General features: G+C 41.7%; 3 protein-coding genes across 8 annotated transcripts in view; 2 read left to right on the top strand and 1 right to left on the bottom strand.

The window, feature by feature from the left end:
• The window catches only part of LOC126548204 (uncharacterized), a 50,702-nt gene extending 40,515 nt beyond the window's left edge, over window positions 1-10,187 (top strand). The window contains exons 7-8 of one of the 2 annotated variants that reach the window (XR_007602887.3): window positions 511-698; window positions 5,400-10,187. Coding sequence is in view for 1 of the 2 variants with exons in the window: in XM_050196352.3 (XP_050052309.1) it covers window positions 511-627 (117 nt within the window). In the remaining variant the exon portion in view is untranslated. Of the gene's footprint in view, window positions 1-510 lie in introns of both variants that reach the window. The other variant, XM_050196352.3, reaches the window with a different exon arrangement.
• A 5,137-nt stretch (window positions 10,188-15,324) lies between these two features.
• On the bottom strand, window positions 15,325-15,747 carry MED31 (mediator complex subunit 31). Its single transcript, XM_050196359.3, has one exon. The coding sequence runs from the start codon at window positions 15,745-15,747 to the stop codon at window positions 15,325-15,327; it is 423 nt and encodes a 140-aa protein (XP_050052316.1).
• Window positions 15,748-16,167: 420 nt separating this feature from the next.
• The window catches only part of LOC126548203 (EEIG family member 2), a 100,524-nt gene continuing 99,939 nt past the window's right edge, over window positions 16,168-16,752 (top strand). For 3 of the 5 annotated variants that reach the window (XM_055063087.2, XM_050196350.3, XM_050196349.3), the window contains exon 1: window positions 16,169-16,281. The gene's annotated coding sequence lies outside the window, so the exon portion shown is untranslated. Of the gene's footprint in view, window positions 16,282-16,752 lie in introns of all 5 variants that reach the window. The other 2 variants (XM_050196351.3, XM_050196346.3) reach the window with 2 other exon arrangements.

The following is a 16,752-nucleotide window of genomic DNA, read 5'->3' as shown; positions in this document are numbered from 1 at the left end:
ATACAGATATGTCGATGACTACTTGATTTTAGGCTGTCATGTAGACAAGGGTGCTTTCAGGAATAGGGTAGTAGAAGCCTTCCATTCTCTGGGCAAGGGCTTCCCATTTACTTCGGATGTACCGGTAGATAATAAGCTACAGTTTCTTGATGTCAAGTTAGATTTTCTACCGTTTCTACCGGATAAGAAAAATACAAATTACTTTCCACCCTCTAGTAGTCGGCACCTATGGGCTGAGCCAACTCAGCATAGTAAGAGCCAACTTGTGCATAAGATGACAGAAATGAGTCACAAAGACAGAGTTCAATAACATTGTTAACAACTAGAATGCATTCTTGTCAAGTGGGTGGCATAAGGCAGTAATACTGTCAGATGCAGGTCAGTAATGGCACCTAAATTAATATAGAAAGCTTCCTTTCTTCCTCTCATCCCCACTCCCTCATTTTGTCAAGCAGCAAGTGGGGGAAACATTCCATCTAGTGTAATTAACTCTCCTTACATCTCTTTTAGGGTGGCGAGTTGGAAGTCAAAAACCCACTGTTTCAAGACGACCATCCAATTGTGCTGGCCACACCAGAAGATTTGGGCAGGACATGTGATGAAGAGAGAAAGAAGCGTTCACCCTGAGAAAAAAATGATGTGCAAGGCACCTCCTCCTCTGACACATTGACCTCTGCGTTGCTGCTCCTAGGTCATCAGTGAGCACCTTTGGGCTTGTTTACCTGAAACATGTTTCCTTGAAGGTCTAAAAACAGGTTCTTAATTAATGTTTTGTTTTTCTCCCAAGAAACTTCTGTGCTTATGTCTGTTGAAGGCGTCATGAGCAATGTTATATATGAGTTTTTGAAAAACTGATGTTGGTTTAGCCCATGCTTTTATGAACAGCTTAAACAGCCTTGCATATGTATTTAGTAAACCTTGTCTAATTCAGTGGACACTCTAGCAGTGTTGTACGTACTCCACGTGCAAGGTAGGCGTTTCTAACTTCTTTTTTGTACCAATATTTTTGGATGTTTTGTAAGTTGGGCTATGCTTTTTTTTGCCCTCAGCCTTGAGTTTTCTTTTGCTATTTCCACGAGTAAGCCATAATTTCCAACTTCATAAGTTGCTGAGAAGAATATGTTACAGGTAAATTAGAGTGACTGAACGTCTAATTCATTGCAGTCTGTTCACATAAATGGGAGATTAAACCCACATGTCTTTGATGCTGTAAGTGTGCACAGTGGGAAAGCAATGTGTACTTGTTTGAAATTTGGGTTATAAGTCTATGAATTCTTTTCATCTGCAATATACTGAAGAACTGTAGCTGCTGCTTTTTGCACATTGTTGCCGCACCAAAGCATGTTTTTCTTGATATATATTATTTGAATTCTGCATTTGATAGTGTTCACAACCACTTATGTTTTACATTTGCACTTGGCTTTTACAAGCCATACTATGTTTTTTTAAGTAAACAGATTGTATGGTTTAATCGTAGAAAATCAGTGGTTGATGCTGGGTGCATTTATAAGTGTTTTGCTTGCTGTCTAGCTACTGAGGTCATGGGCACATTTGTGGAGCCCTTTAGCTTTCAATGTTTGAACTTCTACCTTATATAGTTTTTGTCCTTGCATTTATTTATCCTTATGATATAGTTTAAGAGCATGAAAAATTAGAAACTGCTGTTTTCTTTTGTTATTATTTATGTATGTACATTTATAGTGTTTTGCCATGCTTACTGCGATACATTTTTAAAATAATTTTCTTGGCAGTTGATGTCAGACAATTTTTTTTATATACTTGTTAAAATAACCCTACTGGGTGTATAGTCTGCATTGTTGAACTTAGCTTAGCTTTCACAGGGAAGTGTTGTTTTCCCTATGGGGTGTTGAAGAAGGAAACCAGAGTTTTATCTCCCGCACTACCATACAAACTTATGTGATGTGCTGTGTCCCCATATGTTTCACCTGTTTTTTTCACAAGTGCATGGTTTTTGTCAGCGTTGAAGGTCCCCCCCCCCCCCCGTGGCTGGTACCAGCTACGAGTAGTGGCGATGAGCTAGCTATTCTAAATGTGACTGGAAGCAAGCATTTGTATTGTGCTGTAATAATTTGGTGTAATTGCATGACCCAGTGGGGGTTGAAAGCTACACTTTTGACTTATACTGGAAGTGTTCTAGTCCCGAGTCGTGTCTGTTTGTTTTTTCCCCTTTTTCTCCCTCTGAAATTTCATCTTAACGTTCCTAAAAGGTGGAAGGGGGCACAGTTTTATAGCCATTGTGAAAGCTCTGCAGGACTTTTGTCCAAAAGGAACAGCATGCGAGTCTTTCAGTTACTGTGCTCGCACCATGGGCATTTTACAGCCAGTTTATAGATCAGCAGTGGCTAATAATAAATGATGTCTGCACCATAGCTACATTCCACATTTCATGAAATGGTATATTGTTTACTATTCAGGGAAAACAGCTTTAAAGTTATACCATGCTTTTAGTTGCAGATTATGTGATTTAATGCTTCTAAAGCTCCAATTGCTTGATTGTGATAATGCAAAGATATTCAGGGCTGGTAACAGTGTCAGGGGAACCTGCAGTGTTGTGCCTTGGGGGCCACAATGAGGCTCATTGTTAAAGGTGTCAATGCAGTAACAGAGCCACACCTAAAAGTGCTGTACTGTTGTCACGCATTTCGGCTCTCTTTTGTGCAACGCAGGAGTATGCGCATAGTACTGCAGTCACACAAATTTGAACATACCGCAAACTTTTTTACATATAACAGCACACTACACACATTTGTCACCACGTGGCACGAAACTTGGAAGTAACAAGCAGGCCTTGCAAACCAAACAATCAGCTTTCGTGCAGCAAATTTTATTTATTTTTTGGCATTGAGGGACTTTACGTGAGTGCACACCAATCATGCTACTTGCTGCGAGCACTGTCAGCTGTATCCATCTAGTCACACTTTTGGATTCTCAACACTTTTGTCATGCAAATTTATTCCAGTATTCGCCCAGTGCAATGTTGAAGCACCAAAGTGAATTATATTCTATATTGTAAGTGTTTATTTTTGTGTCAGAGACTGGTTGCAGTGGATCTGAAAGACTGAGGAACCTGCCATTCTTGTACTACAGCCAAAAGCTTTGCAGTCCTTGGGAGTAGTGCAAGAATTTACTGATAGCACAGTATAGCTCTTATTTTCTTTTGTAGACAATATTCTTGTTAGCTCTTAAGAAACTCTATCTACCTGCCTCCCCCCCCCCCCCCCCCCCCGCCCCGCTTATTTGCTGCTGTTTTTTTGTTTATGCTGCTAGTTTTAACTTCTTTCTTGTTTTAAATGTATTGCTTGCCTCACCTGGCCAGCATGGATTACAAATTATTATTGAAGCACGCATATTATCCCGATAACCCGGAGCTCTCTCTGCTGTTTTTACTCTTTTAATGTCTTGCAAGTACACTGCAAGCACTGTCTTTCCACTAGTCCTAGTGTTCAGGGTCAGTAGATATGAGTAAAGGTATGTTATATATACATAAAATGTGCATGAATAAATGTTCATATATTCGGTCTGCCATCCCTGGCATTCTTCCAGTATGGGTATAAATTGTAGAAGTGGACCTTGTTATGGTTATCTTATAGCCTCATACTTTTGGAAGCCGGAAACAAGTCTGTTTTGCTCTACTGGCTGTTTGTTTTAAAGTTGTAATCTTTATAAGAAACTTGTACTATTTTTGTAGCATGCTAGCGCACTTTTTTTTTTTTAATTCAGAAGTATTATTATTCTGTTCAAACAGTGTCCTTAATAGGAATTGTTTAGGAGCATTATTTGTAATAAATGTTCATTTGGCTGGTTAGTACATCTTTAGCAGCAGAATTTAAACACCATGACACAGATAAGAGCCACAGGACAGCACTCTGTCCTATGGTTCTTGTATTTGTCCCGTGTCGTGCTGCTTACATACCTGTAAAGTTTTTGTACATATGTTTTTCTTCAGATTATGCAAACACTATTCTCCTGTGTTTATAGGTAATAAGGTTCAAAGGTTTATCCTAATTGCTAACCAAGTGTTATCCTAACCAAGTGTGATTGTAGGCTACGTTCACACTTGGTGTTGAAGCAGGCGAAAGCTGAAAAAAACTTGACAAAATCCGCCCGCCTAGGTGGCGAAACGGGCGGAAAACCAGGCGCTGAGCCCGATCGGTCTCGGACCAATTTTTTCGCCGTGGCGAAGCGGAAAGCGGTTCCGCTTCACCGGAAGCTGCACTAGCATGTAAACATCCGGCCGTAAAATTTAACATTCTCCCTTGTTCATTGTCCATTTTTAGGAAGAACAACTAGCTGAAAGTATGAAAACTATGTCTTCTTCCTCATCCAGGGCAGACGAAAGTTAAATACGACATGCGCAGTTGCACGCAATGATAGCTTTTGATAACTGATGGGTCAATCAAGGAACATACCACTTAAATTGGTGTGATGAACAGCGCCATCACGCAGACAAATGTACACACACTAGAAGGATGTGGGCGAAAGTGGCAGTGGTTCCCGTTGCAGTGGCGAAGCAAATGTGAACATTTTGGGCATGCGTGGAAAAGATTTTCCGGCCGCTTGCCGCTTAGCAAGTGTGAACGTGGCCTAAAATGACTGCAGCATCGAATGTAGAAGGGCAGCAGCGTGTTGCTGAGAAAGCCAGTTTCTTGTGCTTCCGTCGGTAAAAATTCAGCTTTCTGATATGATATATAATGCTGCTACAGCTAAAATATTGATCTAGGACGCATGAAAATTGGTGAGTTTATGCGTCAGCTGCGACACAATTCAAAAATAACATTTCTGCAATTTACTGACTCAAAGACCCGCTGATCCCCTTTAAAGTATGGTGCAGAATTTTATTAAAATAATAGTGACATAATGGCTGCAGCAGCCTTGAACACAGTAACATTTGTGTGAGTTCCAACAGGTTGCCATACTAAAAATGGGGTGGGGCTGTTTTGTGTGTACTAACCATTCCAAATAAACACCATCATTTCTTGCTGTGTTGGCACTGCACAGGTTATGGGCGAGTTCGTATGTTCATGTTGGTGTGTTGAGTGTGAAAACAACAGACAAGAGCAAAACCAAGAAATGCGCACTTGTGTTCTTCTCTGTTCTACTTTCTTACATTGTTTTCACGGTGAACCTGCCAACATTGCATTTTCGATATTGCTGTTTATAGCCTGAGCTGTAAAACTCAATGCTCTTGTATTGGGTTGATAGCATAACACCATCATGAAAAAGTTGGGCCTCTGGCTATGCAGATGGTGGCTTTTCGCTCACTGGAATACAGGTTGTTTCTTTTTCCTCTCCTGTTGAATTCAGAATGCACTGCAACATGGCATTATCCATCCCATATGTTTAAATACATCATGTCTCTCTCTATCTTTTTTTAATAGTTAACGAAGAAACAAAGGCTTGTGACATACTGCTGTGACCAACCTACTTATTATCCTTGATTGCAACTCGGTGCTGCACCCAGGCATGCTTTGCACATGACATTGTCTTCTTTCTTGTATATTTGCGTGAGAGTACTTTCATTAAAATCTGGTCAGGGCATCCGTGCGCACATGTAATGCTTGCAGATTGTGGCTGCTTTTTTTCTTTTATTTTCTTGGTTTTGTTGTTTGTTTGTTGTTATTGTTTCATTGGCAGGGATGGGACTCCTGCGCCAATTGCACCATTTTGATACAAAACAAATTCCTGTCACAGAAAATTGACGGAAATCATGTTGCGCTGGTGCCAGAACGGCCTCGGCATGTGTTCTCCAGCAGTGGTCGCGAACGCCAAGTGGATTTGTTCTCCATAAAAGAGTGCAGCCATTCACATGCTTCACACCCTGCCATGACACCTCCCGCGCAGTTTCTCGTAATTTTCATGCTTATAACACTGGACTTTTTGGCGCTTCCATCAAGTGGCTGTTGCATGCGTGACCATGCACTCCTGGCAGTCATCGCTGCCGGCAAAACGGCCAGGGCAGCTATTTAGAGTGTACTAGGATGTGCTTGAGTGGGCCAAGCAACGTGGTGCTGAGGCGCAGAACAACAAAAAGGCTGAGGGCGCTGCGAGCGAACTAGGTATTGGGTAAGCGCGCTGCAGTGCAATCAGCAGGCAGGCATCTCTGTCCCCATGGCCAGTATAACGTAAAACTATTCCAATGTGTCTTCATACCCACATGGGCAAGGCATGAACCATTTTGACCTAATAGCAGATTTCGAATAAAAAGTAAGATTTTCACCGAAAGGCAAAGCATCAATTGCAATAGTGAATTAGTAGACAGCTGTACTGTACGAAGTAAGGATAGTAGCTTTATTGGCCATATAAACTTGTTAACATTTGCTTACTAACTCTGTTAACGAGCATGGTGTCACGCGGGCAGAAGCGAACATGAACACATCTCGCTCGACGACCACGGAAACTCGATGTCGAAATGCTGAAGTGATAAAGTGCGGCAACAGCAGCGAGCGAATTGACCTTCGTGCTGCCTCTTGATTCAACGCGAATGAAGCGGCGAAAACAGTGCACATGAAGCTATCGGCACTCGCACTCTGTCCCCATCGCAGATCGCTTTGAAGATAGGGCCCGTGCGGCTGCACCATGCCCAACAGCCGCCGGAGTAAAACGCCTCCTCCTCCTAATGCCTTGCACGCGCAAGATTCAGCCGCCATTGTCTGCTCACCCTTGCACGCTTTCACTCGTACTTGCAGCATAGGGAAGGCGGTGACGATGGTATTGCCCCCTGTACTTTATACGGAACATCACGACAATGCCGACGCCAAAAATGTGCCTGGAGTGTCCATATAATTTCTATTGCAAGCAAAACTGATTGGAATAGTTTTACGTTATACCAGCCCAGGGTTGATCGCGGCTCTCTGGGTCTGCAGTGACATATGGTGACCCATAAATTGTTAGTGCATCAATTGGACCACCTAATTGGAGAAAATTTTCTGCTATCATCATCAGCATCGATGTGGGAATATATAGTTCGATTGTAGTACCACCAGTGTTTTCAGCTTTACAGGAAAGCATGGGCCGTGGCCCTGCTCGACCCACTCTTCCATAATCTAGTACACTATAGCTACAAAGCATGCCTCTACTACGAGCTTCGAGTTGGTTTATTCCGTTTCATCGTAGTTTCAAAGTGCGCTGCCAAATCCATTATTCCACCAAAATTTTATCTGCTCCAAATTGCTCCAAAATGAAATTTAGTCTGCTCCAAGCTGCTCGAAAATGCAATTTTATCTGCTCCAAAACGCAATATTACTTGCTCCAAAAATTGTACCTAAATGACTTTGGGCAGTCCCACCCCTGCACTTAGCTAAAAATACAATAAGGCAATATGCCATTTGTACTAGTTAAAAAGCTTCCATGATGACAAAGCGTAAAAGAATGTAGGTTCAAGTGAAATTTCTTTCCTTGCGTTCTCTCTTTTCTCTTGTGGCTGTTGTAAAAGAAAAAAAAAAAGGTATACAGAGGTGCTTGCTTTTCTGATTAAAATTGAGCTTTTGTGCCAGGGAAAATCGGCGAATAAGTTTCAAAGGCTACTTCTAGAATGCACATATAATTGCATAAAACTGTGTTGCATGTATTCACTTGTTTCTCCCAGCATACCCTCTGCCTGATACCAGTTAAAAATTTTTAAGCTCTCACATGTTTAGCTTCATCTCTTGCTTTACCAGCTGTAATGTATGCTAATATGTAGTTGAGTATAAACTCCAAGCATCAATTAGGAGGGCATGACCGGGCCTATGAGTTAAAAAAGGAACCTTAACCTATAATAATAACATGAGCTCTTGTCTAACTGAATACCGGGGAGAAAAAAAAAGTTGATGTCCAGTTCTTTAACAGTACTACTAAGAACTCATCGGGGTAAAAAGAAAAAAAAAAAAAAAAAAATATATATATATATATATATATATATATATATATATATATATATATATATATATATATATATTGGAGCATGAAATTACATATTCAGTACCTGTGTTTCGGAAACAGCTGCCAGAATGTTTTGTACAGCGTTTGTTGGATCACTGGGAAATAGCAGTAAGTTGTGGTTCAGTGGCACAGCAGACTGACAGCTTTTATGTATCTCATTCAAGCTAAAAGAGAATTGTATAGTATTATTGCATAGTGTTAATTATGGTTAAAGAGACTAACATGTGTGTCTAGCCACTGAGCCTTAAAAATGTCTGATACATGGGGAAAAATGACCAAGTGATTATGTTCATAAACATTAGTTAGAAGATGACTTTTAGGCTGTGGAAGTATTAAAAGGATGCGCGAAACCAGCAACCCATTACCACAGTATTTTCATTAATTGGTCTTCGCTCTTATACTATATGTATGCACCCTGTGCAGAATCAACAAAGTACTTCACAGAATCACTTTTTCTGCCCGGCAGTTCTTGTACTCCAAGTCACTATTGAGATAAGGTGGCTGTATTTTTTGGGGGGGAAGTCATTTTAAAGTGTGCCTTTCAGTCAACCATTTTAATATATCCTTCCCGTACCCCGAGACGAAGGGCTGTTCACTTACCAAGACTGCTGGGGTTTAATGATTTATGATGAATACAACCAGATTGTATAATCTGCTTATTCACCCAGTGACTACCTGGACCATTGAATAACTGTACTAAACACACACATACAGGGCGTCTTTATTTAGATGATATAGATTTTTTTATAAAAAGGCTATAGTGCAGAGAATGAGGCATTTTTGCAGTTACTAGGTTGCGGTGGACATACTTTGCTAGTAATAATGTGAGCTCCAGAAGACTAACGAAAATTTTTAATTTTTTTTTATTAGTGCCTTAGGGGCAGTTGTTTAAATGGTGAATTTGAAGGCAGTCGCATATTAATGCAGCTATAAGGTAAATCCAGGCAATATCGAAACCAAGCCCCGCGAGAGCACAGAAAAGGTGGCCCTGCTATCCTGTCGTACTGAAATACCCTATGACGGCAAGGGCAAGGAAGTTTAATACCGAATGTCTTGGACACTCATGGCAGCCACTGATACGGAACACTTTGTCTGGCAAGTATGTGGAGCTGTGTGTTGGGTCAGGATTTGCTGTGGCATGCTATCACTCAAACTTCACCCCACACTTTACGGGGAGTTGCCATCTGACACGCAACGGGACGCACTCAGTCTCTATATTTCCTCGAATGAGCTTTGGAATTTATTATTAATCACTCAAATTAGGTGCTGTTTTGAAGATGTTCAAAAGATGGGTGTGCATGAAAATGCCACTACCTCCATATTTGTCATTTAGACAACTGCCTCCAAGGCACCAATGAAAATGTTAATTTTTTTTAGTCTTCTGAAGCTCACATTGTTAGTGGCAAAGTATGTCTGCCTCGCCTAGGAACTCATCTGTACAAAAGCCACGTTCGCTGCACTCATTGCTTTTTAAATGGAAAAATCTGACTAGTCTAAAAAAAGCCCTTTATGTGTGTGTGTGTGTGCACAAAGTATCTAGCAACCTTGAAAACGGAAAACGTGGAATTGTCGGAAATGTTTAGCAGTTGGAAGAAAGAATGGAATTGCAAGGGTTGTTAGTTTTTGGTTGTGGAGACATTGTTTGCTGATATAGGTCAGGGAAACCTGGAAAAGTAGAGTTGGGAAGGAGTGATTTACTGGGCACCTTTATGTAGAATCTTGGCACTGTTATTCTATGGCCTCAAATAAGAACCTAACTCACTTAATTCTGGTACAGTTTTCTGTTGTTCTTTGAGCGACGTGATGCCCTGCACCATTTTTCTTTTATTCAGGCACAGTTGGTTGCACTGAACTGGTTGAAAGTTGGAACATTTTAGTCAAAAACATTGGGAAAGTCATTCTTATTGTCCGCCGTGCTGTCTGCATTGAGCATGCATACATTGGCAACTTATATCACCTTTGTTTAATGTTGCGAAGTGTGCTGCCCTCTGTAGTGGGCACATTAAACTCCCACTTCACAGCATTATAGTTCGTTGCACTTGGCATGTGCTAATAGGCCAATTCATATCACACTGTGAACAGTTGGCACTGTTGTTGGGATAGACCCCTCTTTCTTTTATCACGTGAATTCTTACTGTGTCATATATATAAATATTATATATATTATATACAAGACTTGTACTATCCATTTGTGTCTTGATCTGTGAACATGGTCTTAAGCATGAAATAAAAGTTCTGCAATCTCATTCAGTGCATTTTCAGTTCATTCAAATGCAGTGGTTTTTTTAGGTGGGTGCTTGCAGCAAAGAAGGCTCTTGTTAAGGTAGGTATTCACTGCATATTCAGATTTGCATGCTTAGTCATTTTCTAAGCTTGTAACCATGCTGCAAAATTGCAGTGGCAGTGTATCATACCAAAGTTTTCTGCTGTAGTAGAGCAGTTATTGCTCTGGGAGTTAAATATTTCGAAAAAAAAAACTGTGCACATAATGCCTCATATGGTGAATAAAGAGTATATACCTTCCACATGAATCTATAAGTGTATACTTTGTCTCGTCATCTTACTTCGTGCAGTAGAGTAAAAGCTGTAGTGTGCACCTTGACAGAGTTGTGCAAAAGTATGTAGTTCCATGGCTTCACTATCGCCCATGATGCATGTGGTTTGTTGTGCTGTGTAACCTCGTTATGCAGAGATGTATCGACACTTTGTTGGCTCATAAATAATGGTTTCTAATACTACTATATGAAGGTAAATGATAATGAGTTTCATATAGGTCAAGAATCTAGTCTCTCACAAAAGTGACAATCATTAATCTCATTTGAGATTTACATTAAATCTCAATCTCGCATGAGGAAGGCTGAAGTCAAAAGAAATGGACGCAGCCTGAAAATCAGTGAGAACGAAACTTGGCATAGGACAAACCAAGATGTATGCACTAAAAGATAAGCAGGGTAATATCATCGACAATCTTTACGGTATAGTAAAAGCAGCGGAAGAATTCTGTACTGACCTGTACAGTACCCAGAGGACTCGGGATAACTCCATTCGAAACACTAATAAACGGGATACAGAAACTCCTCCTATAACTAGCGATGAGGTCACAAGGACCTTGCAAGGCATGAAACGGCGAAAAGCGGCAAGAGAAGATGGACTACCAGTCAATTCAATCAAAGATCGTGGAGACATAATGCTTGAAAATCTAGTGGCCCTTTATATGAACTGTCTATCGATTTTAAGGGTCCCAGAGAACTGGAAGAATGCCAACATTATGGTAATCCACAAAAAGGAAGACTTTAAAGAATTGAAAAATTATAGGCCCGTTAGCTTACTTCCAGTATTATATAAGATATTCACCAAGATAATCTCCAATAAAATAAGGGCAACACTGGACTTTAGTCAACCAATGGAACAGGCAGGTTTCAAAAGGATACTCTACAATGGATCGCATCCGTGTCATCAGTCAGGTAATCAAAAAAATTCACAGAGTACAATCAGCCTCTATATATGGCTTTCATAGATTATGAAAAGGCATTTGACTTGGTAGAGATACCAGCAGTCATATAGGCATTACGTAATCAAGGCGTACAGACCGCTAATGTAAATATCCTGGAATATATTTTCAAGGATTCCACAGTTACCTTAATTCTCCACAAGTAGGAAGATACCTATAAAGAAAACGGTAAGACAAGGAGACACAATCTCTTCAATGCTATTCACTGCGTGCTTGGAAGAAGTATTCATGCTATTAAACTGGAAAGGCTTAGGAGTAAGGATCGATGGCGAATACCTCGGCAACCTTCGGCTTGCCAATCACTTTGTTCTATTCAGCAACACTGCAGACGAGTTACAACAAATGATTGAGGAGCTTAACAGAGAGTGTATGAGTGGGGTTGAAGATTAATATGCAGACGACAAAGATAATAATGAATAACCGGGCAAGGTAACAAGAGTTCAGGATCGCAAGTAAGCCTCTAGAGTCTGAAGGAGGATGTTTACCTAGGTCAATTAATCACAGGGGACCCTTATCACGAGAAGGAAATTCATAGAATAAAAATGGTTTGGATCGCATAGGGCAGACATTGCCAGCTCCCGACAAGAAGCTTACCATTATCATTGAAAAGGAAGGTGTATAATCAGTGCATTTTACCGGTACTGACATATGGGGCAGAGACTTGGAGACTAACAAAGAAGCTTGAGAACAATTTAAGGACTGCACAAAGAGCGATGGAACGAAGAATGCTAGCCATAAGCTTGGGAGACAGAAATAGAGCGGTTTGGATCAGAGAGCAAACAGCTATAGACGATATTCTTATTGACATTAACAGAAAAAAATGCTGCTGGGCAGGTCATGTAATGCGCAGGTTAGATAACCGTTGGACCATTAGGGTTACAGAATGGGTACCAAGAGAAGGGAAGCGCAGTAAAGGACGGCAGAAGACTAGGTGGTGTGATGAATTTGGGAAATTAATGGGTGCTAGTTGGAATAAGTTGGCACAGGACAGGGCAATTGGAGATCGCAGGGAGAGGCCTTCGTCCTGCAGTGGACATTAAATAGGCTGATGATGAATAAGAACTTTGTCCCCATGAAGAAAAGTGCGTATTAAAACCTAGTTCGTCGAGTTTTGTAAGTAATTAGAGATTGGCAGGCTTGCCAGGGACATATGTAACAGCAGAGGGAACAGCTTGAGGGTGTTTTTCACAGCCAAGACACATAAGCCCTAAGTTCCGTTTAGGACTATTATTAGTGAAGAGGGATAGTGGCAGAAGTGTGTAGCCTGTTTTTGTTAAAGAAGTTCGAGATGCTTGTTGTGAACGACCCATTTCTTGTAAAAAAATCAGCCACAGTAGTACAGTTTTTGGAGGGAAATGATCATGTTGGTTTCGGTTTTTTGGTAGACGTGCAGGACTTGTTTTATTCTGTTTCACAGAATCAACTGCTAGTGTGTGTCAAAGAGCGCATTGAAGATAATGGTGACGTATCCTTCCAGAACACCATTGGTTTGTCCATTGATAATTTTCTATTTTTATTGCAGCTTTACTTGAAGTCTACTTTTATTATATTTGACGAGCAGCCATTTTTGTAGCGCGATGGCATCTGCATAGGGTCTTGCGTAGGCCCTATGCTTTATGACATTTTTCTGGCCAAGGTGGACGACACACTGGAACAGGTGTTTAATGGGGGGGGGGGTTAAAATATTTGTAGGTATGTTGAAGATTTTTAGTGTTTTTAAAAAAGTAGCCTGCCTTCACCTACCCCTCTACTGTTGGCAAAGTTTACAGTAGAAGTACACACATCCATATACGCACAATAATCGTGAGGAAGCAAAGATGCCCTGTGTGTGCTATATCACATTAAAATTTTTTGTTCTTTTTTTAGCAGTACTAACTGACCCACTCTATGTGCAAACTTGTTATTTTTTCTACTTTAGTAATCAACCTTGCAAATTCATCACTGTGTCCCAAAACGAGGCAGTTTGGGAACAATGGCTGCACAACTTCTGCTTCCTCACGAGCATTGTATGTGCGTGTATTAAGGGCATACAAATATCTCAAATTTTCAAATGCGAATCAAATTGTGTTGGCAGTTTGATTAGTATTTGATCCAAGAATCCACTATATGAAATTGCCAAATATTTGTTTTTGTTCAAAGATTAGGATTAACAACAGTTGCAGTCTACAGGGAGAACCAATGCAAGTGGAGATTTCGGAATACAACAGGAGAGTCACGGTTTTTGCACAGATGCAACAGTTCCTGAGCGAATGGATGGATTTTGCTTCTGCACAGTAGTTTCCAGCCATTAAACAACCATGCCTCACCTTCTGCAGACGATGAATTTGTCGTCTCAATATAGTAAAGCACTTAATTCGACCAAAGTCTCAATGTTTTGATCCTTAAAATGATATTCAGTGCTGTAGCTCCTTCAACAAACAACACACTAGCAGTGTATTTAGTGATGTGCTTTGTTTCATTACTGCCGTGGGTATAATTACAGTGATGTCATTTACAAGCTTCCCAGTTTACCTCTCATCCAGTCAATGGCATTACCTGCATCAACGTACCTGCCATGGTATCGCAGTGGCTCTGGCATTCTGCTGCTGTGCGTGAGGTTGCAGCTTAGATTACTGGCTATAGCAGCCACATTCCAATTTCGGCAGAATGATGAGCCCCTCATGTAGTTGAGTTTCGGTCTATGTCAAAAAACTCTAAGTGGCTGAAATTAATCCGAAGCCTCCCCCCACCACACTCTGGTTTCTTGCATAGCCCTTCTGTTGCTTTGCGAGCGTAAGCCCTTTATTTTCATTTGATCAAAATATGGCAAATAAGCCTTTTGCCCACCAGACTACTCGCAACCTTTATATTTCACTGTTTACACATTGTAAATGTTCGTTACTTGATTAAATATTTGCAGCTTCTTTTTCTCAAATATTTAATTAAAATTTTTTGCTATTGGTACACTGCTAGTGTATGCAAATGTCCACTCGCCTCAACCGTTTTAAGCACTGTGTATGGCTCACCGACAAGGCTGAACCTCTACCCTCGTGGTGATAATTTGCTATAATGCTCAAGTTCATACCAGTACAGACATTAGTGCAAACTGAAATTTGCGCCATTTAATATGGCTTTGCTATGCACAAAAATACGCTCTCCAACATAAACAAGCCTTGAAAACAAAATTAGAGATCCTGGTGAATGAGTTGTTGGGAAAAGGCACAATGCTGCAAATGACATTTGTTGTTTCTGTGACAAGGTGTACAAGTATACGATTACACATACACAGATGTAGAAGCACACAACATAGTCACTTTCTAGAGTTTAACATTCTCTAGGCAAAAGCTCTGCATCAACAAATTTTATTCAAAGAGCACCAGTGCTTGAAGGGCTGCACTAGACCGGTGCACTTGTTCTGTATGCTCAACAGCAGCTAGACGCTCGGGATACGATTAATCGAGCGGCCATGCTCGGGAGCAGTTGCACGCGCACTTTTCAATGTGTTCACAGGCACTCCTACCCTGCACTTCATTACTTGCAAACCCCACAGTTCGTGAGATTCCGGGTCTACAACCGCATAACAGGAGACGAGTCCGTCAACAGGCGCATCGTGACGAACCGACAGGTAGCTGGGCCACAAGCGATGCGACAACGAGTCAAAAAGCACGGATAAAGGATTAACCCAGTTACGCACAGCGTATCGCGCCGTGCCGACGGCAACCAATGGCTTCCTCTCGCTCGCCGGTCATCTCGCTTTTAATAAGCGTGTGTGCAACGAGAGTAGATTCGAAACGCTGCGGCAGACAAGCAGGTTTACGTGACTTCACAGCAGTGGCGGGGGCCAGTAATAAGTGAAAAGAGGGCAAAAATGCGCTTAGTTTCTTTCTTCTTGTTCACTTTTGCGTCGGGGCTTGTGGCGCAGTAACTGCTGCAGCGGCAGCGCTGGTGGGAGCCGCGGTGGCTTCTGTGGCCGGCTGCTGCAGCAGTCGCATGCGTTTGCGAGTGTAGTGCTGCCAATGCAGGAGCTGTTGGTCCTCGATGAACTTTGCGCATTGTGCGTTGGATATCTCGCGTCGGAAGTGTTCATATTGGAGCAACTCTAGGAAGTAAAGGCACATCGGGTACTTGAGGTACCTGGAATACTCCGGCTTCTTCCAGTACTGAAGATAGTTCAGGTAATTCACAAACATCTTCTGCTTGAGGTAGCCTCGTTGTGCAAGGAAGTTCAGGTAGTTTGGGTTTGCCAGGCACTGAACAAATTCCAGTTCAATCTGGAAGCGCAGCTTTTGCTGTTCGTCCGTCTCTTTAACATTCATTTCTTACCGCGCTATGAGCACTTCGCCCTTCACAGTCAAGAGATGAAAGCATGAAGGAACAGCGCAATAGTATTCCGATTTAGCTTACGCTTTTGTGCACATAAAGAGGCGAAGATAGTTTAGCACCTTCTATGAAGCTTCGAATTTGTGCCAGTTGACGCTGCAGACTTACAGTATTCTCCATACAAGCACATCGCCATCTTGGCCCAGGAACGCAGATGCGCATTACCAGTGGCAGTACCTGTCAAAAAGTAAAAATAACATGTAGTTTTCGTAACCCAATCAAATAACCAGTATACAATTGAAAAAAACCGTTTGAAATTTACATATTGTCATTTTATGAAATAATATAGCCCGTGTAGCTTTTCTTCTTTTTAGTCGGGCATCGAGAATTTGCTCCCTGCGTTGTAGCGAGAGGCAGCTGGCGAGAGGTGGGCGAGGGCGCGTCAGACATGTTGCAAGAGTAATCGATACTGTTGTGCATGTTTCCTTGATGTTGGGTTTACTCGTTCAAGCTGTTACTGAAATTCCTCGGTGAGTTTTGTACTTTGTGGCATGGCCCGTATGAGGCTGTAAAATTCGCGTACAAAGTCGCACCGGTCCCCCGGGTTGCCGTTTTGACCGAAGCTGCTTTGCATTGCGTCGGAAACACGTCGAATCGAAGTCTATTGCAAAGCGGCTACAGTAAGACATCTCTTTTGATGCTCCCATTAATTGCTTAGGGCCAAGCCAAAACATCCAAAGGCTGTTTTGTTTGCGCCCGTCGTCCTCTGGCTGGTTACGTTTAAACACTGAAGTCACCGAATGCAACTGATAGCGATCTTTAAAGACTACTGCGAGCGGCGCCGTCCTCTCTTGACAGGGCTCTGAATGACATCGGGCGCGTTCCACTTGGTGCCAACCCGCCGTAACTGGCAATCCGTATACCTTGCTGTTAGCTGTCGTTCTAGCGGCTGCGATTGTTTCTTGCTGCCTGCGAGTTCGTCCGATTCGGGTCCGCCGTGT

The sequence above is a fragment of the Dermacentor andersoni genome, chromosome 1, assembly GCF_023375885.2.
Source record: "Dermacentor andersoni chromosome 1, qqDerAnde1_hic_scaffold, whole genome shotgun sequence".
Classification (NCBI taxonomy): Eukaryota; Metazoa; Arthropoda; class Arachnida; order Ixodida; family Ixodidae; genus Dermacentor; species Dermacentor andersoni.
The sequence above is the reverse complement of the archived record's forward strand: the minus strand, read 5'-3'. Positions and strand labels throughout refer to the sequence as shown.